The sequence below is a fragment of the Condylura cristata genome, unplaced genomic scaffold (genome assembly GCF_000260355.1).
Source record: "Condylura cristata isolate star-nosed mole 26May11 unplaced genomic scaffold, ConCri1.0 scaffold00005, whole genome shotgun sequence".
Taxonomy (NCBI): domain Eukaryota; kingdom Metazoa; phylum Chordata; class Mammalia; order Eulipotyphla; family Talpidae; genus Condylura; species Condylura cristata.
Window position 1 is genome coordinate 1,937,481 of NW_004567106.1, and position 21,597 is coordinate 1,959,077.

Consider the following 21,597-nt stretch of genomic DNA (forward strand, 5'->3'; position numbering starts at 1 on the left):
TGAGCACCTTAAAAGATAGGAGAGCAAGTAATCCCTAAAAGAAACATTTTAGAGATAAGGACTCCTGACCATTACATTAATGCTATTAGTGAAAAGTGACTTAAATTAGAATCTGTCTTGGAGGGACAGTACCAAGGTGTGTTACCAACCTGCAAAGCTGGTGGAAGAGGTGAGGGGTCTCCAGTGTTTTAGAACATCACATGGCCTCTTTATCTAGTTAGTGGTTAAAATAATTGGAGGTGCTCCAGAGGTCAACTCTGTCTAGACTGTCTTGTTTCTGACTTAGCCAGTGATCACTGAATCACGTAAAGCAGGGGTTTTGGGGGAAGAGTTTGTAGAAGTCAACAATAAGCCTTAGAAGTATTTGGAAGTGCAATATATTATTCACTGAGACGCTTCTGTGTGAAATAAGCCTCTCATAGTGAGTTGATGTGAAACATTCATATGCGAAGCAGATATAATAAAACTAAGATGCTGAGTTAAAACACTGAAAGATGTGTACAAACTCAGAAATGATATTTGTGTACTTGAATAACCTAAATCATTCTCATAGTGTAACTATTCTAAATGAGGAAACACACTTTAAATATGCCTAAAAGGAAATTTTGAGTGATCAAATTTTTGTCTCTCAACTCAATTTTCCAGTTTTTATATGTGGATGATACTGAGACTTCAGTTATACCTTTTGGTTTATTTTGCAGTTACTATAAAGTTTACTTATACATTTCGTTATTGTTGTTTATATTGACTTTCATATGTACCCGTTGTTTCATTACAAACACAAGACTGTTGGCTGTTATTTTATGTCAGGATGTGTCTGTGATGAAGAAAATGCTCCTAGTGAATTTTCTGGGGACCAGGAGCTTATAATTTTTCTAAAAAAGAGAACTTACTTCTACTTCAGTTATTTGGGTACCACAGAATTGCCATGTACCTGTAACCAGGTATACCTATGCTGCAAAATAGAAACCTTCCATTTTACTGAAAGTAATCATGTTTGGTTTGCTCCTTATTTAATGGGATTATGGTCTACATTTTAGATGACTATTGCGCAAATGTCATCTTAGAAAAGGTAGGAGTGGACATGTGAGCCATGTTTATAGCTATGTTCTGAAATTCAAATCTCCCATATTTACCAAACTAAAAGTAAATGGGCATACCATTTTTAACTATCCAAGAGAGATTAAAAAAAAAAAAAAATGGATCACATGGGTTGGTGTGTGTGTTAGTGTGAGTTATGAACCTCCAAATTAGAACTTCATTGGTGGAATTTTCTTGAAGGCAAACAATTATAATGAAAACATTACTCCCAGTTAGTCTGACTGATGAAGCAAGGTCTGGAGAAACAAACTGTACGCACTGAATATCATTCTGATGCTTACAGGGCCCACCATCACATCTTCAAAAAAAATCTACCAAATAAATCATATCCCAAGATTTTAAACATTTCTTGGCACTTATGGTCTTAGAATATGGGAAGGGGGGAGGGTTAGGGGAGGATTTCTCAAGCTTGGCACTTTTGGGGCTTAGATAATTTTCCATCATTGGGGGACTACCCTACGCATTTTTGGGTATTTATCAGCACACTAGCCCCTCCCTACCCTCCATTTGATATGAGTAGTCCCCTGTGAAGTGTGATAACCAGAATGTCTCCAGATGTTGTCACACATCCCCTGAGGGCAAAATTGCCCCCAATTGAGAACCATTAATTTAGGATAATGTATTTGTCATTTGCTTCAGTAAAGCTTTAAGTATGCCATGGGCGAGATAACTACAGAAATCATGGGAAATGAGAATATAACTAAGCTGAATTTTTTTTTGTCTTAGGATTTAATTCATTTAAAATTTTTTATCTTGGGAACTTTAATTCACTTTTTCTCTCTCTGTTCACTGCCTCACACCGGTGTGTGATGGGATGGGGAGGGCAGCTTGTGTGACACTGGGAACCACTGTCTTTGTCGCTTGTGGTGAATTAATGATGGGAATATCTAAGCAGCCGTCAGATTCATAAATCACTAGAAATGAGAGGGATAACACATAAAAGTCTTTCCCTTTTGTTTAGCAATTTATCATTTTGCCTGCACATTAATAAACAGAGCTCCCTCGAGGTAAGCCCCTGGAAGATAAATATTTCTCCCTAATTTCCTCAATTGTAGCCAGTAGATCACAAGTGGGAGGAGAGGTACTTGTCACCACAAGTTGCCATTTCTTATCCTTCACTTCTTCCACACAGGCGAGTGGCAATAAATAACAGGTACAGAGTCCAACCGCAGGTAATCAAGTTCTGTTTTGTTTATATAACAGGCACCAGATTCCCCAGCCCCAGGCTGTCAGCTAGGCCGAGCCGAAAACGCACACTGTCCATATCACCACTGTCTGATCATAGCTTTGACCTTCAGACCATGATAAGGACATCTCCCAACTCCTTGGTGACCATCCTCAATAATTCCCGCAGCAGCTCTTCAGCAAGTGGCTCCTATGGTCACTTATCTGCAAGTGCAATCAGGTATGTGTTTTCCCGAATCCATTATGTTTTTCTTAACTGTCTGTGCTCGACTGCACCTGCACTGACAGGACTGACTGCGTGTGAGGAGAAACAAAGCAAAACGCTGCTGAGTCTGACCAGGGATACAGGTAAATATTACCCCCGCACACTCAGAGACAATTATTGGCCAAAAGTAAATTTTTGTAAACCTTGTGTCAGTAGAAGTAGCTATATGAAGAAATGGAAAATCTTTGCACTCCCATACCCCTTGCTAATCATAATTCTCCAGGAAAAACTGACTTGATACCTGATTGTGCAATTCAGGCAAGAACAGAAGCAGAAATCCAAACAGCCATCAGGCTATTAGTCTTTTCTCCCAGAAATTACTACCCAGAGCAAGGGAGAACCTGAGAGGAAGAAAGAAAAAGGGGTCAGCGGGACTTTCTGTCTGTGCAGTGTACATGCTGATGGCATTGCCTGGCAGAGTTCGCAGAGAAATTCTAGCTGAAGAATATTTTCTTGTTTTCCTATTAAAGATTTCTTGCTTGATGTGAAAGACCTCTATTTTGACTATCCTCCTTTGCTATAGTATAGGGAAAACATTTCGTCATTTTCTTTGCACTGTGTCTGCACTTGCATGAGAAGTGCAAACACAGGCATGCTTACGATAAAATTTTCTGCCTGCTAATGGATCAAATTTGGACTGATGTCAATAAGTAAGGAATTAAATGTAAGCCAATTTATGAATTTTAGGTATTTCACACTGCTTTTTTTTTAAGCTAAGCAGTGTTTTGAATTGTGCTAGTTAGCAGTTATATTACACATAAAATTAGATAATAGCCTAATGCATTAAGTTATAAGTATTTGCCCAAGTTATAAGTATTAGCATTCACTTATTTTTTTCACCAACAATGGAAAAACTCATTTGCTAGCCACCCTTTCCAACCTTAGTTTTTAAAAACTGCAATAATTTTCTTTTAATAGTATATCTTGAAGTCTGTTTTCATTAATTTTACCTTGTTTTTAAGTTAAATTATTTTGATGGAGGTAGTAGTGGTTTACAGCACTGTATACTCGAGGGGTGTAGAGGGGTGTAGCGTCACATCTCTGAGTACCACCCCCACCACTGATGCCCTAGTAACTTCTACCATAAGCTAGTGGCTCTATTCTCCCCTTTCCCCCCACTCTCATCCTCCAATAAGGTGGTTGTTCATTGTTTATTGTTATGTTTTATAAATGGACATTAACTTTGGCTGCTGATGGGTCCCCTTTTGCTACAGATACATGTATTTGGGAAACTTCAACAGTTTGGGAGGTTGGGGAGAAGGGTTAGTAATATTGCCATCCTGTTTATCAAAAGTGAAAATAGCACTTTCCCATAGTTTTTTTCTATTATAGTTTTACTTTTGTTGTTGTTGTTCAATTATAATAAATGTTCCTTGGCAAACAAACCAGTGGTTAAAAATTATAAAACCCAATTTGATATGAGGCTGTCTGCTGTACTTCTTTCAATATGGTCATGGAAGTTTTAAAACAAGGGAGAAAGCATGTAACCACGTGATAGCAGTCAGTTCACACGGAGGAGCCCAAGGGGGCTTTCAGGATGAGCCATTCTAGTCACAGGCAGAGGCTGTGTTTGTCCTCGGATTCCAGATTTACCACCAGCCAGCTATGGAAACCTCACTTGCCCTTCTGGTCTCTGAAATTGTCTCCACATTTGTAAAGTGCAGACAGGACACCTGTCATACTGCAGAGAGACACATTTCATTAAAGCTGTCATAGTTCTGCAGTACCCAGGAGAAACCAGCCTCATTGTCCACAGACCTGGCCACACACTCCATGATCATTGATCTGGCTTTGAGGCTGTGACCTGTCTCAGATACGTGGCCTGGCTACTGTGAACTCCTGGCAGTTATCTTTGGGGTTATAGCTCACCGCCGGCGGTATCTCAGTTGGCTGGAACTATAGTCATAGCATCAAAGGAGTAGAGGTAGCATTTGGACACACAGTGCAGGTACTCATATTAAAGTGCCTTGTAAGCATTCCTTCTTGTTTCTCTTTTACTTTTCTTCCTTCTTACCTTCAGCATAGCTTTTTTTTTTTTTTTTGGTACTTATTTGTGCATACAAGAACTGGGGTACAGACCAGAAGTATGGGGAGTGTGAAGATTCTCCAGAGAGACAGAGTGGGGAGCAGAACAGGTGGATTTGACTGAAATACACTGCTGAGGGAAGTAATAGGTGAGACAGGAGAGGACTCCTGTGCCATGTGGCTCACCTCCGTGGTCAAGGATCGAACTCTTGCTGCAGTGGCTGCTGATAGCTTCATAATGCTGGGACTTAACCCCTTCACCACCAGGGAGGCCCCCATCGTAGTTATCTTGACACTTACAGCACCTAAAGGACTTAGAATAGAATGCACAAATCGTCACAGTGCTAACTTACCTTAGAAGTTCATCTTCTATTTGTGGAGATAGTTTAGAAAATTTTGGTTATAGTTTCTAATATGATGCTGTTAGCACTGTTGGCTAGTCCTTTATTGAAGAAGTGTTGGTACCTTGCTTGTTCTATTTTAAGCTTAATGTTGTAAGATCTAGAAACTGTCTTGAGGATTAGTACGTGGTAGGACTGGTGGATAACAGTGAATGTAGATTCAGGATGCATTTAATCTCTGCTGTGTGCCAAGGATAAGTACCAAGCTCTCACTCTTTCTTTCTCACGGTGATTTGGGAAGTGCAGTGTTTACTTGCTTTGTGGCTTTATGCATCAGCAGGCAAATCTGTACATACATGTGAATTAGGTGGGCATCAATGCCAGAAGTTTTAACTTACCTAGATTCGTCAGACTTTCACATTTACATATTTTCTAATACTTATCTGATCTGCTTCTGGTTTTGATATTGCACAGAATAATGATACCTGCTAAAATTCTAAAAATGCTGGACAGTTTAAAGACACATTCTGTTGTTTTTCTTTTTTTCTGAATGCCATGATGTCTATCCAGTCCAATAATTACTCTCCAAAAGGTTGATAGCATTTAATGCTCTTTGAAATGTTCATGTTTACTTGCTTACTGTAGCGTGTTGTTTGTTTTCCTTCAGTAGAATTCAAGCACTGGGAGGTGGAAGGCTGAGCACGTCTTACTCCTGTGTTCCCCACTCCACATCCACACCCAGTCACCTTGAATCCACGCAACAGGGATTTTGCCAATGAATAGATAAAGAGCTCTCTAATGAGTAATTAAAATTCTAATCTTCTTTGTTAAAGGAAGTTTCTATGTGGTAGATACAGAATTCTAGTTTTCAGAGAGTTAATCTATATGAATAGTACCTTGCATGACCACAGGTTGATAATTATAGAGATGGCAGGGTGGAAACAGCATACAGGGATAAAAAGGCAAATGTCTATCTTAAATCTGTATACTGTGCTGGTTGTTTACATTTACTTAATAATTTCAACTTCCATAAAACACAATGTAGAAAAATATTTATTCATAAAAACCCATTTGTTTATTAAAATAAGCAATTGATTATGTCTAACTTTTTCAAACACCATGTCCAAATGTATATCATACCCAAACAATGACTCAAAAAAATAACTTCACATACATGGAATAATATGCTATGGCATATTTTGTTATCTTAAGAAATAACCATAAATCTATTCCGAGGGATAGAAATAACCTGTGATGAGCCAGAACACCACACACATTTCAGTTAGGGTCTTAAAATCCCAAATTTTCTTCTTTCCTGCTCTTTAAAAGAAATAAAGAGCACATTAACATCTAATTAGTATATTCTGACTTTTCACTATTGTTCTGGGAGCATTATTCTCAAAGTGCTTTTCAAGAGTACTAGTCTGTAGCTGTTTCTCTTAATACTCTAGCAAACTGGCCATTTGGAATGCACATTTGCATATTAACAGATACATGTCTGGGACTGTTGAGTCCATATTCCTCAGACTTATGACCTTAGAATTTCTGTTTTTTTCCCCATGCTACTTATTTTTAGATCCTTATTTCAAGAGGTCTGTTATTGTATCGCCATGTTGTTTGGGAGGAACATCTAGTACTCAAAAAAAAAAAATAAATAAATAAATAATAATAAATCAATTAATACCGTTTAAACATAGATAGCATTAAAAGTCACATACTTACAAATGTTCTGTGTATTTCAATTGCTTTATCTTTTATACAGTCACTTAGAAGAGAAACAAAATCTGTTAGAATAGTTTTCTAAGTTAGATACTTTTTTAAAGATTGATTTATTTATGCATACAGAACTGGGCTACAGGCCAGAGAAGCAGGGGTGGTGAAAGGACTCACCAGAGGTAGAGTGGGGAGCAAAACAGACAGACCGATGAAGTGCATTGCTGAGGGGAGCAGTGGGCGAGACAGGAGAGGTCTGCCGTGCCATGTGGTCACCTCCGGGGCCAGGGATTGAACTCACACTTATGTGGCTGTGGCTCGCTTGCAGTGCTGTGCGTTAGTCCACTGTGCCACCAGGGAGGGCCTCTAAGTTATATTTTATTGAATGTTGAGTGAAGATAGTTTGGAAATCAGAATATAAAGTTAATGTCCTTTGAATGATCCATAGGGAAGAAGAGAGTGAACAGAAATGTAATGACTTTGAGATAATAAAACTGAGGTAGATTTCAGACCACACTGCATCATTCTTCAGAGGAGACAGAAGTGATTCATAAAATTTTTCAACATTAATGATGTTTTGTTTTGTTTTTTTATTTCTAGGAAATTATGGGATGAATCCACAAACTTTTTGGGAGATTCTTTTGGGCTCTCTGATGAATTTACTTTAAAAAAGTTTGGCGTCTATAACTTGCAAGCCTGTTTTAGCTGCTCAAGTTATGTAGAAAGAAGTAAATTTAAACATGAGCTTTGTTTAAGTAATGATGTTCATGGACACATTAAAAGTAGAGTTTTCAGAGGAAAGCACCTCTTTCTTGGCAATGATTGCTAGACAGTGGTCAGCAGAATAATTGCCCTCAAAGGTGTCCTGTGGCCATCTTTGGAAGTTGTGAACATGTGGCCTTAAATGGCACCTGGAACTTTGCAGCTATAAATAACTTAAGGACTTGGAGGTGAGGAGGCTGTCCTGGATTGTTCAGGTGGACCAGGTGTGGTTGTAATGCCCATATTAGAGGCAGGCAGTGGGGTGAGAATTCGAGCTGGAGGAGAAGGTTGGAAGGGCGAGGCAGGGGCTCAGGGTGCAGGCAGCCTGGGACCTGGAGCAGGCAAGGTGCCTAGGTGCTACAGAAGCCCATCTTGAGTCTTCTGACCCCAGAGCTATAAGATGATAAGATGATTGTTTTAAGTCACTACTTTTTGTGGGAACTTGTTGTGCAAACAGTAAGAAGTGAATCCATTAAGGCTGTGCAGTCACTCATTGATAGAATATTCAGTATCTGCTATGTGGCAGGCAGTGTTTCTGGCACCAGACAGTGAGGAGAGAATAAGATAGACCAGGGCCAAGCTCTCTTTGGACCTGGTATGCCAGAGGGAATGAGAGAATATGGTTTCAGAAAAATGTCCTGTGCTGTGTTAAGAATTATCAAACAGTAGAGAATGGTTGGTGAGAAGCTGTAAAAGAAATTCATTTTGATGGGAGCATCAGAGGATCTCAAGAACCCTCCCTATCTGACAATGTGACATTTAAGGTGGGGTCCAGTGGCAATATCGAGGCAACCATGCTAAGATCAGGGATGACTCTCATTTACTGACAAGCAAAGTGACCACAAAGGGTCATTGTTCCTGCTGTCTACTTGCTGTGGTCATTGTCCAACCCCTGACTCTTCCTCCAAAGCTTCCTGAGAAGTCTACTGGCAGTTTCACGAGCAAAGGAACCTTGGCTCCTGAATCTGCACGCTAGTGCTATGACCAAGCCAAGCACTTCTAGAGCAGCTTTGTAACTTGTGTGCTCTGAGCATCATTCAGCTCTGCCCATGGAGGAGAGAGCATTTCCTTAAGGGCTCATTGTGGATAAGCAGTGAAGGCTGAGAATCATTATTATTTTTTTTTTTGTTCTCATATCACTCACAGTTTAATAGTTGATATTTAGAAAATATTCCTTCATGTCTTTTTGTTCCTCAACAACAACAACAGCAAAAACCCCTGAAAGGGCATTTTTGTCAAATGCACTGAAAACTTTCACAGCTCCTTGCCATGTCTGTTCAATTCAGAGAGAAACACCTGAGGCAGGTACAATGTGGAACCTTCCTCTGTCTTCTCACCTTCATCTCTTTAAAAGTAAAAATGGACCTACTCTGTTAGGCTCTTGTCACCTGTAAATTCCTTATATCAACAACTGAGGGCTTCTTCTGCTTTCTGAAATGTCTTAATTCTTAATTGGGTAGCTCCTGACTTTTTGAGCACCCAAATACTGAGCCTCCCGGGATCAGAACTGTCAATGACCTGAGGGACCCCTTCCAAAACCTACAGGTTCATGCAGTTCTGGAAAGGTGTGTGGAGGATCCTATAAAGATGTGCCACATTGTAAATATGTGTCTAGTGGGGCCTTTTCTTTTTCTTTTTTCTTTCTTTCTTTCTTTTTTTTTTTAATGAACAGAATAAGGTGGTTACATCTAGTAATATTCATTCACCAAATGGAAAAGGGGGGTGTGTTAAATCATTGTGGTTTTTGATGAATGGCTTGTACACTGAAAAATAAATTGGACAAACTGGCATAGAGCTCAGTGAACATGAAATCAGCTATTAGAAGAAAGCTTGTGAACAAATTCTGAGGCAGATATGCATCTTTTGATTAATGCCCTATCAATCATCCACACAGCTACCTTCGCTAAGTCTTGCTGTAATCATTCATGGTTACTTTCGGAAACACTGGCAGAAAACTATAGCGCTGCAGAAACGGAATATTATTACTGATTTCTCTCTAACTTACTGTGAACAATGACTGTTTTCACCATGTTTCTGCGTTCTTTTATTAAAGAAATACAATACAGAATGAAAGGAGTGCCTCCACGCCTGGTGAAATTCTCCTAGGGTATTCTTAATGATATTCAGTCTTAAATGGGCAAGCTATTGTAATGCAAGGTTCTCTGAAGGAATAATAGTAATGTAATCCCATTGAAGCTGCCTTTATGGATTGTATCAAATAGGCAAAATGTGTAGTCCCATTAATGAACAGAGTATAGCTTCAGAATTATTACTTAAAGTTGTTGAAATGGTTTGATTTTGTTATTATAATTATTATATTCTCAGTTAATGCGCTTAAAGGCAATAGTAATTAACCTACTAGATTGGAAATTTTCATGAATTCTACCTTTGACATTACAAGAAACTCTGATTCTTTCTGGGTATTACACAGCAAGATGAGGAAAATATATATCACCTTTTAAATGATTATTTTTAAGAAAGAAATTTTCATGAATGCAATTATCATTTTTCATGCACTTTTAAGCCATTGGCAAATTCCTTAAGAGCACTTCATTCTTTTAAGAGGATTTGATTCCTAAACTATACTGGCACAAAGAAAGATTTGGCACTGCCTACAGTCGATAAATCTTGAGGTAATAGTGCGCTTCCTCAGAACTTCGGTAGCCTGGGAAATCCTGTGGCATAATGAAGTGGTGACAGGCATTAGCATGTATAATGGGCTTTAATAGACATTTAATGCTGTTTAGCTGGAAGAGAGAGCTGTGCTCTCCCATTGGAATATTCCTCCATCGAAGCACATTGATCACTGATTTCGGCTGGGAGAGGTTAATCCATCAGCTTCTGTAACCAGACGGCACTGATGGAAATTCTTTAGGTGGCATTCTGGATGAACCAAGCTTTCCATCTTTACAAACAAATGAGTGATATGACAAGCATGGTGTTCAAAACACATTTAACCAATTGATTTTCTTTCCTCTTGTAATAAGATCCGGAGACATATGAAGGTGCGCAGTGTGAGCTGAGATTAAAGGAATTGTTCCATGCACAGGAACATATGGAACGGGGAGCCAATAAAAGTACTATAAAGCATGCAGTCACCCATTCTCTTTTTTATATAAAGTTTGTTATTGCAATAAATAGTCGTTATTGAACTGATGCCTTTTGTTTCCATTCCATTCAGGTTTGTGTGTATGTACACACACATGCCATCTTGTCTTGGTCATTATCTTTCTCTTGCAAGTTTTCAAGATTTCATCGGTAATTGTTTTTACTGTCTAATTTAAACCGATGGATCCGACATGAGTTGGGGTTGGTAAAACTTGGTCCACAGGGGCCAGCATGCATTTGCAACGTTCTGCCTTGCTTGTAAGTGATGTGTTTATTCTGTATTTCCCCACACGCAGCCCTGCCTTGAGCTTCACCTACCCTTCAGCACCAGTGTCTCTCCATATGCATCAGCAAATCTTAAGCCGGCAACAGAGCTTAGGTTCTGCCTTTGGACACAGTCCTCCGCTCATCCACCCTGCCCCGACTTTTCCAACACAGAGGCCTATTCCAGGGATCCCTGCAGTTCTTAACCCGGTGCAGGTCAACTCCGGTCCATCCGAGTCCTCACAGGTGAGACAGCCAGCGAGCTTGTCTGGCATGGTTAAACGTGGAGGGTCTGCACCACTGTGTACTAGGGCCCTCACAGCTTCCCATCATCACTTTTCCCATCGTGTGATGTATGTGCTCCTCATTAAACAACAGCCGCTCTGCCAGAGTCATTTTATCCTCAGTGGAAAAGCAGGCCACTTGATAAAGCTTCACTCTGAGCTGGGCTGTCTATAAATCCACTCGATTAAATGCGTTGCCTGAATGTGTTGCTCTCATTTGGTCACTGTCCCCTGGCTCTTAGAATCATGTGATGCTTCACAGTAAGAATATAACTACTAACAAAAAGAATATAACCACTGTGCCCTCTGTTGTAATCTTCACACTGACATGTGCAGGGGGAGAAATCTGAATGTTCTTAATTAAAGAACTTTGCATGCAGTTCTTGTTGTATCTTGTTTACCTTACCACTTTGCTCTTTGGAACATACCAGTGAAGCTTGTAAAAGCCTAGGCCCCCAGCTTTTTTCTTCCAGCTTTATAAAAGCACAGGGGCTTTACATTCATAAGGCAAAACCAACAAACTACATCATGTATGTATTTTCTTGCTTTGAAAACATTTTCTGAACTCGGTGATGGGTATTTTCAAGAACTATCAGACCTTAGCACCAAAGTCGCTTCCTTCTTTCGAGCTGCCTGCCTTTGCCAGGAAACCTGATTGACATCTCATTTCTTTCCTTGCCCCGTACACGTGACCAGCACAAGCCCACGAGTGAGTCTGCAGTGAGCAGCACCGGGGATCTGGTGCACAACAAGCGGTCCAAGATCAAACCCGACGAGGACCTCCCCAGCCCCGTTCCACGGGGCCAGCAGGTGAGGCCCTGGGCTTCCTGCCCTGTGTTCTTGGCCATGGCCAAAGGACTTATTTCAGTTTGTTTCTCTAGCTCAGCAACAAGCACAAGACATGCAGGAAGCTGTTCGGGGTACAAACTATAGTTCATAAACAATCGGTTTTATTTGTTATGGAGGCAGATGTGACCAGACTTAAGTCCTCACCCCTGATCTTGTACCTGAAATACTGAGTTCCTGGCATCAAACCTGCCTGGCAGAGTTAGTGATATACCTGAGAGGACTCAATTTTTCATGTCTCTTATCTTGCCACTTTTTTTTTCCTTGAAAAACCCTTTTTTTTCCTTTTATTTAAATATGTATTTTGTTTACATCATTCTTCATTTTGTGCATGTTTTCATCTCAGTTGTAATCTCGTAGACTTCCCACCACCACTTCATCTGTGTGCTATCACCATATTCCTGTGTATTCTTCCCATCCCAGTTTTAATCCTATTCCCCTCTCTACCCCAGTAAAATGTCTCTTGTTTATAGTTGTTTGTTGTTTTTTGTTTTTACTTTATTATAATTGCTTGAATTTTTTTGTTGTTTTCCTCCTGAACCCTTATACTCCTGCTATGAGTGGAAGCCATCAAGTATTTTTCCATTTCTTTCTGAATTACTTCACTGAGCATGATCCCTTCCAGCTCTATCCATGTTTCCACATATGGCATGAGTTTATTTATTTATTTATTTGATTGAGTAATATTCCATTGTGTATATCAGGGAGCCTGGACAGCCCAGAAGGGTCAAAGCACAGCTCTCCTAACCTAAGGCTGCTTAGACTCTGGTCTTTTACTGAGAATCCTGAAATAAGAAAATAGAACTTCAGTTGGGTCTCTGCTTTTACCCATTAGACCTCTAAGCCTCAGTTTAAAACTGTGTAGATCATGCCACAAACCTGTGTTATAGGGCCCCTGTGCAGGACCTAGGCAGGAGCTCGTTTACTCTTGAGATTGAAGGGTTTGGATACCCATGAAGCGAAATGCATTAGCTTAAACATCAGCTGTCTTAGCCCGAATTTCCCTCATAACAAGAACTTGGAGTATGAATGGATGAGAGTGCTGTGTTCTTAAATTCATCTTCTTGGGTTTTGCTAGTCACCAACTCTGCTGGTCTGCGTAAGCCCTTGTCTGTGTTTTTTGTCATCTAGCCCCAGATTAGAAGCTGAGTCTACACACCTAATTATCCCCTAGTATTCCGGGGATTCTTTGTGTTTTAATTGCTGTGAGGCCTCCTTAGAAGATTTAAAAAAAAAAAAAAAAAGACTTCTGCCATGATCTAGATGCTGTGGTTCTTGAGCAATGATTGCATCCTTAGAGAAAGAAGTTAAAGTAGGAGGTCATTATTTTTCTAAAATTCACAGAGTGCTTCCTCAGCCTGCAACAGTAAGGAAAACAGAATAAGAATCCCCAGTAAGCCATTTCCCTGGCCTCCAAATATGAAAATCAACCAGTTATTATAGTAAGAAGAATTGAGCTGGAAGAGAAAAGACCAGCCTTGAGTAATGACCTAGTAATGACCTTGAGATCATCTAGTTTCCTTGCTTCTCTCATGGGGTGACATTTTAGTTAAAATGTTTTCAGTTTTGTATACAAGATAGCAAAGTTTGGTCTCAACATCTTATTATCTTCATTATGGCTTAGGCTGTTTTCTTAAAACACAAGTTAAACATCTCTGAAGAGGATATGTTTGGTAAATCTGGAAAAAATAAAAGTGCACAAAGGTCTCTATACATTTCACAAAACCTGTGCTCCATTTTCTTTTCAGTGAAAAGTTGCATTATGATGAAGAGGAAGCTCTGCCAGGTTTTTATGTTCTCTTCCTGCATTGCCTCCTATTATGTCTGAATTGTACCTCTCTCTTTCCTCCCCCTCCCCTCCCTCTGCCTTTCAGGAACAGCCTGAAGGAACAACACTGGTCAAGGAGGAAGGGGACAAAGATGAAAGCAAACAGGAGCCTGAAGTAATCTATGAGACAAACTGCCACTGGGAAGGCTGCACCAGGGAGTTTGACACCCAGGAGCAGCTGGTGCACGTAAGTGAATGGAGCTTGGGACCCGGCTTTACAACTATGTGACCTTTTCCACAGGGTCAGCTTCCCTGACCCTGCACTGAGTCAAGTTTCTTAGCTAGCAGCGTTGCAAACTGGAGAGGGCTTTATGACTTTCTGAGAATAAAGAAAACTCTGAGTTACGGTGCTTGACCTGTTCAGTCAGCTAAAGCTTAGTGTAAAATTCAATAAAGTCTTCAATAGAGAGTGTAATGACTCTGATCCTGTAAGCCAGAAAACACCATTTTGAGTTAGCGACTTTGATGGTTATTGAGTAATAGTAAGCTGGACATGAATTATTATTAACCTTTTAACCAAGTTTGATTCTCCTTTCCAAGACCCAGTAACAATAGAAAATATTGAAGTGGGGGATTCCTGGTTTTTGTTCTACTTTCTCTTGTAGCCACTCAACATCTAAAATCTCTTCTATTATTTTAGGCAACAGTTGGTCTTCTACATGAAGATGCTGGGGGTAAATTATTACCACAGTTTCTTGAGGTCAACCCATGTAACCCTTGCAAATAGTTCCATGGAAAAGTTGTACGTTTTTTATAAGTCTGCTTAATGATGTACAGTTTTGAAAACTGCTGGTAGAATAATTGAGAACCACTCTTTTCTCCTGCACCAGATTTAAGAGTCTTTCTCTTGTGCTCCTTTGTATGATTTCTGAACATGCTGTAATCATTCCCGCCCCTGTATACCTGTGCCTCCCTCAGGAGCCACTTTCCTTTACCAGAGCTTCATTTCACCCTTTATTTTCTCTTAGGTTAGTGGAGTCTCCATGGTAAGTGAGTCTAGGGACAACTGAGATGGAAGGGCATTTAGATATTTAAGAATAAAAAGCAAGCTCTAGTTCACATGCTCAGTGTGGAAGCACAGGAGCCCATTAAACAAATAAGGAATGCTTGCCAAGTGTGGCATTTTTATAAGTCTTAAGTGTGACAGAAAATCAGGTGTTTTGTGGTGATTGGCCTCTCCCCACATCGTATACACACATACAGCCCATACACAAACTCAACTCACTCCGTTTTCTTCCTTATAGTAGCACTTTCTGTTTAAATAACCCATATTCTTGACAATGCTCCTCTATTTAAACACCAAAAATTCAATGATGTGATGAATTACAAAATTCATCACAAATTCCACATGTTCGTAGCTATATGAGCTTTTGAAGAGTGTCTTCTATAATTTGTCCCATCCTATGTAGTATGTTCTACACACTGCAGTTACATTCAGTGTTAAATATACTTTGCCAGGTTTGCAGATCCATTATATACAGAATGCTTTGGGGAGTTAACATGGCATTAGCAGCCCCCCCCCCATTTCTTTTTTTAATCATTTCTCCTTGTAATTGTATGGGAAAAATTATAGATTTCTCAACAGAACAAGAAACTAGAAGTCAAATGTTTTTAATTAAGGTGTAGTTCCAGATTTTTCCATGAACTTAATTTGATGCAAGTGTTATTTTTAAGCCAAGACTGACTTAATGGCTCTTTATTCTTTCTGGCTGTTTTAATGGAAACCACAGACACCATAAGACTAAGGTGGACAAAAAAAAAACAAAACTGGCTTTTTTTTTTTTTTTTTTTTTTTAAGTATAGGGACTTAGTCTCAAAAGAGTGGAACATGCTAAGAGTACCCTGAGTGGTATAATGAGTGAATAACTAAACTGGGGAGAATTGCTTCTATAAAAGCTGTCATCATAAAGAGCTGTTGACTTTGCTATTTGCTTTTTAAATGGCCTGCTGAGAGGTCATGCCATGTCATGATGCATTTTCTGTGGATAAGTCATTGCCGTTTTTAAGGAGTTCTGTGGTCAGAACTGTAACATGGGAATGAAAAAGTGCTTATTCTAAGCCTACATCTCGTACCTCTCGTTAGAGAGCAGACTCAGGTACCCAGGGAACATTTTGGGAGTGTGGTAATAACCTTTTTTGAGTCCTACTTAATGCAGGTGCTTTTGATAAAAGCAACTGTTGCAGGTATCTGTATGTAATCTCAGTTTCAAAAGGTTTCAAGTAATCATAATGATTACTCAGAGAGATCTGAGTAATTTCAAGGTAAGGCTGCTTACTCTGCCAGCTAAATGATCACCATACTATATGTATAATCAACATGATCTTTAAGATATGTGAATACATACCTGTGCAATGGAATTTTAAAAATTCCAAATCAGCTAGTAGAAAGTCATAGAAAATTCAGTAGACTACTTTTGTGATACTAATTTTAGTCTGGGATATATTATTTAAGTAAATTAATATTGTGATTTGCAATCACATAGATAAAGGACCTGATTTATATCACCTTCTTTTTACCTTTTTACTCATTGTCTGAAGTGTGGACATTCTGAGTTTGTCCACTTAAATTGAATTTACTTTGTAGGAGATAGCAGTACCAGCCCTACTCACAGGTGTGTGTAGCAGCATTGGTGGTGTTCTGGTATAAAATAGAGACATTATTTTTTGTTGAATGAATGACTAGCTGCTTCAGACTTGCCTAATTATTTTGGTGGCAAATGGAAAAAATACCAGTTGCAAAATCTACTTTTTTGGAAACAGATGGAGCATTAACTGTGACTTTCCTGGGAGAGAAGACATTTTGTGAATCAGTTGAATTCTCATGCTACATACAACCAAGAGGCAAGGTGTTAAACCATTCTGATGCTGTGCCTTATTTATAGCCATGACCCATTCTTTTTGCCCCTCTTACAGTTAATAGAAAGATTCATGATTCTTCATGGTTGTCTATCTAATGTCTGACAGTCCCGACTGCCTGCTAAAGCAAGTCACTATCTATAATTGATATCCTTCCGTGGAATAGGGTGCTGGCTGCAATTGAAGGGCTTTGCTGAAAGCTCTTAAATCCTGACAAGTTCTCCCCTTGTTCTGGTTCAGTCACTGAGCTGCACTGTTAGAATTCCAGAGTCATTTGAACTTGGTGCAAAAGGGAGACATGTGTTTCACATTAGCAAATCACCAAGTTGAAGAGGAGAATTAGGGACTCAACTGACTTTGCCAGCCAGGTAGTCTCATTTCTAGCGTAATGCACTCCATGCTCTCTTGAAAAGATAACCTTGTCCCATTACTGTCCCAACAGATGGGCTAAATATTGCCTTTCTCTTCCTTTATTTGAAGCTCCTGTCCTCCAATTGTGTGTTTCCTCTGGGTTTGTTGTGGGGTCTTTATCACTGGGATGTTTAATTAATTTCTCTTCTCAGCAAGATAATTATAATTGGGCTTAGTTACTCTGAGGCTAGTGTTAAATTTGTCATAAATTTACTTCTGTGCCCAGAAGCTAAGAAGATAGATGTGTATTTTTGTTAACCAGGTTTTTGTTGTACTGTGTCCCTTTCTTTTTGTCAGTTAAAATGGAAGGGAACAGGGAGTAAGAGGAATATATGCAGTAATAAATTTTAAAATCTTTGATTAAGACTGAGTTTATTGTTGATTTGTCAAGATGCATGCATTTTTTCCCCTTTGTACCGAAAGCACATATTCGAACAACTCAAAATAGGGCGAACAGATCATATTTTCCTTTCAATTCTAAATTAGTTAGACCTTCTATTTGCTGTTCTTGATTCTATTTTGCCAAAGACAGCCGTACATTAAAATGTGTTTCTAAATGTTATATGTAATCAGTCTGTGTTATGTTTTTTTTTGTTTTTTTTTAAGCTTTCCGTGTGTTATTATGTCAAACAACTAGCTTCTCACACAAATGAGAAAAGCTTAGGTAGCCTTTCTTGGTATTAATTCTGTCCTGGAAATAAGTTCCATCTCTGACCCTTGATGGGGCATTTTGAGATGTGCAAAGCAGGGACACTGTTTCTGGGTGATTTTGTGTGCGCTATCAATGTTTTAAGAGGGTTTTAAAATAGAGCAAAAGGAATAAATATGCAGTATCTTCATCAGTCTGGGCTGCTGCTGCAGATAGGTGGTAGTGATACTTGAAAACATCCAAGAGAATAAAACTTGTAAAATCACCACGCCTGATACCCACCTGTTTGCTATGTCCTCACATACCTTACCCTCATTTCTGCAAGCCGTCCACCTCTGTGTGGAGGAAAGGATAATATAACATTCTTTCCAAAGGCTTTAAAAAGTCAGATTATTTTTCTAACAGTTTTATTCCCCCAACCCAGACCGCAGCAGAATGGGGTCTTGCAGAGAGGGCCTTGGCCGGCACACCGTGTGGTGTTGTCTCCTGCCGGCAGGCTGACCGGTGGACGTGAGCTGTATTTGTATTAGTCCTCAGCTTGAGCTGGGTGGCATTCAAGTTGCTATTCTCCATTTGTATCTTTTAAGCTTCATGTCAAAAATCTACCTTTTTGTAGAGTGATTAACCACCAGCTTGGATTTGGAATGCTTTTATATGCTGCAAATTTTGATGTCTGAAAACTGTGCTGAAGTTTCCTTTATCAGAAGCTTACAGTTATAACCACCTTTGCTGCCATTTGAAAACAAATTCAGTGCATTGGCAGCATGAAAATGAAAGGCTTTCTTTTTAATCTCATAGGGATGTAGATATAAAGAAAGCACATCTAATCTGTGAAGAATTGATGCATCTGTAGAAACGCCAGGAAGGGTTGTGATGTGGCAAAGACATTATTTTCATATTAGTACCGTGATCCTGAATTTGCATTTTAAATATTTTCCCTCTAATTTTGATCCCTTAGCTAAAGTTGCATTGTATATCCTTACCTAAGAGAAAATTGAGTTTCAAATGTGATAGAGGTCTCAGATATGAGACAGAAATTAGTTTTGTGTGCACATAGAACCTAAAATGACTGAATGGAGATTATGATCTTATTTCCCCTACATGGAGTTGCTAGTTAATTTAGTTACTTTAATTATTTGGAAATATTGCATGTAAAATGTAGACCAAGAACAACCAACTTCAAAGTCATACTTTGACAATTATGCCTCAAGGGTCACATTCTTTTTAAAGTTACTGACTAAATTGCACCTGCAGAAATTGTTTCCATAAAGACACTCAGGAGATTTGACTGAGTGGGGGGTACACAGGGCTGTGTGGTCCAGTAGGGAAAGCTGCCCAGGGCCAGCACAATTCTGAGTGGCAGCCCCATCTCTGCCCTGACCCTCTGGATGACCTCCTTGGAGCCATCTGACCCTTTAGAATGCTATTTTCTCACTTATCACACTGTGAAACAGCCATGAAAATAAATGCCGTCGCCAATGTCCAAGGCCAAGCAGGGCTCACATGCAGCAGGCCTAATGAGAAACAGACAGAAGGTCTAAAAAAGGTTACTTGTCTCTCTTTGTTTTATGTATTTGTATTTTGCAGGGTTGAGTGGGGGAAGGGAGGAGTGTCTCTCTTGGGTTTCGCGGCCTCTGCATGCTAGTGCTGAGGCTCACGTTAGGTCCAGGGTTGTTGAACTGGTACATGCATTCATTTATAGCCAGAGACTCCATCCTTTTCTCCAGGGTGGGTCTGACCAAGACATTTCTCCTCCCTGAACCGCAAATTCAGTAAAAGCAAATGAAAGACCTGAATTGGATCATCCTTAGGATAAGAGCAGCAGGCAGACGTCAGCCTTGTGCTGAGCTTTCAGCCTGGAGCTGGGCACACAGGCAGTGCTTGTGGCTACCCCACTTGGGGTTTCAGCCGTGGTAGGTCCTTGCTGTCTCTTTCCTAAGGTCTTTTCCAACTCTGTCAGCTAAATTTCTTCTAGAATAATTGTGGTTAATTTTTCTAGGAGGTGGTATATAATTACTTGTGTAATTACTGAATTATTAAAAGTTCGCCTTGGCCCTTGAATGATGAATAACAAATCAATATTTTGAATAAAATATACTTGGAGTAGAATAGCATCTTAGTTATTGTCTTCATTTTGTCCTGTCATTTTATGCTTCCTAAAATGTCTCCTTAAACCATATCCTGAAATATTTCATCATTTAAGAAACTCTTTCTGCCATTTGGAGGAATGTTTTCCTATCAAATGCTTTTTGTTTGGCTCTGAGTGGTACTTCTGTTGAGATTCTGATTCTGTCAATAATGAGTCCGCTGGAATAATTTGCATGGGCCCGTGTATACATGGGAGGATAGTGACTTTGTGTTGGGCTGCTTACCTCGTTGAATATTCTCCTACAGCAGGTAATGCCAGGAAGATGTATTTTCTTATATATTGGGAAAGGCATAAACTGACATCAGCAGCTCAGCTTTTTACTCAACAACCCTGCCCAGAAGCTGGCCCTGGAACAGTGTGCTTGCTGCCCACTGCCCCGCTTTGTGTGGGCTCCTTGACGCCAGGACTTAGCTTAACCCTCCAGAGTGCATCACTCACTGGGTGAGGGAGACAGGAGACATGAACGCGTAGTGTGCAGGCATAATGAAACAACATTTGGGTGGTTGAGATTCCAGGAGCTTAGAAGGAGAAGTGCCGGAGGCTTCTGGAAAGCCAGTGGGTAGCTATGGTTAAGGTCAACTTTGACACCCAGTGGTGATTTTGTAAGCAAAAATGACACCCAGCCATTTATAGTGGTTTTCAAAAGCTGACACATCTGGGTTCCAGGTCTACTTTCTATCCTAGCTGTGGCATGTTCCCTCTCTGTGAAATAAGTACATCAGTATTTACTTCATAAATGAGCTGTGGAAACTATCTAAAATGATTGCACTTAATAAAATGTCAGTGATTCTCCCTGTGTAAGTATGAAGATATTTACTACTTGCTAAGTCCATGCATACACAATTTAGGTTGGTAATAACTCTGTGTTTTTTAACTGATATGCTACTGTGAGATTAATAAGTGCACAATCTTGCTAGTCCCCCAGTCCAGAGATCCTTAGAAAGACAGAAGAGGTCCCCACGTCTGTACCTGTTCCTTGTGCCTTTAACCCTCTTCACTCGTGCTTGTGCTGTGTTGAGACTCAACGTTTTGGCCTGTTGTGTCTTCGTTATCCTGACCGTCTGAATGTACTCCTTGGTGGTAGCACTAAACCAAGGCTTCTCACCTGGGCAGTCCAGGGAGAGTATTCATTGTTAAGGAGACCTGTCCTGTGTGATGTCTGACTATTAAGAACATTGCTGACCTCTGCCCACTAGATCCAGGAGTGTCCCTCATGTTTGTCTTGACAACTAGGAATTTCTCCAGACATTGGCAAATGTTCCCTGGTGGCAAAATTGCCTCAATTCTAGCCCAAATCTTTCCTTTTGATGTGTAGGGAAAAAATCCAACAAAACCAAAAACTATATTTGTGATTAAATAGAATGTACCTTACATTGTTCAAATTAGAAAGAAAAGATTACCTCACTAAATAATCTATAATTAATATGCATTTTGTGGTGTGCATGCATATGTATGTGTGCATACCTTTGTGTGTGTGTATGTGTGTGTGTGTATATGAATTGAAGGGCTAATTTTAAGTGCTAATTTGCTAAGGTTAGACATTCTTAGTAGTTCTCAGTGAGGCCCATGACCAGCCAAGCCCTTTGTCTTGGCAGAGAAATTCCATCACTGTGTGTGTTTTTTTTTTTTTAATTTTTTTTCAGACCAAGGGAAGTCACTCAGACTTTAGCTTTTGAGCTCATGGCAAGCAGGGTTGGGGATCAGGCTTCTGCTCTGACATAAAACAGAGCTCCAGGAACAGAAAGCAATTTTCTAATGCAAGGACTTTTTGAAGATTCAGGGACATTTAGGCTTTTCTGAGATTAGTTAA

The 21,597-nt window shown here is 39.7% G+C and overlaps 1 protein-coding gene across 2 annotated transcripts in view; it reads left to right on the forward strand.

The window, feature by feature from the left end:
- Window positions 1-21,597, forward strand: part of GLI3 (GLI family zinc finger 3) — a 262,659-nt gene that overhangs the window by 187,546 nt on the left and 53,516 nt on the right. For both annotated transcript variants that reach the window (XM_004676650.1, XM_004676651.1), the window contains exons 6-9: window positions 2,305-2,506; window positions 10,797-11,010; window positions 11,745-11,858; window positions 13,769-13,909. In XM_004676650.1, the coding sequence (XP_004676707.1) occupies window positions 2,305-2,506; window positions 10,797-11,010; window positions 11,745-11,858; window positions 13,769-13,909 (671 nt within the window). The remainder of the gene's footprint in view (window positions 1-2,304; window positions 2,507-10,796; window positions 11,011-11,744; window positions 11,859-13,768; window positions 13,910-21,597) is intronic.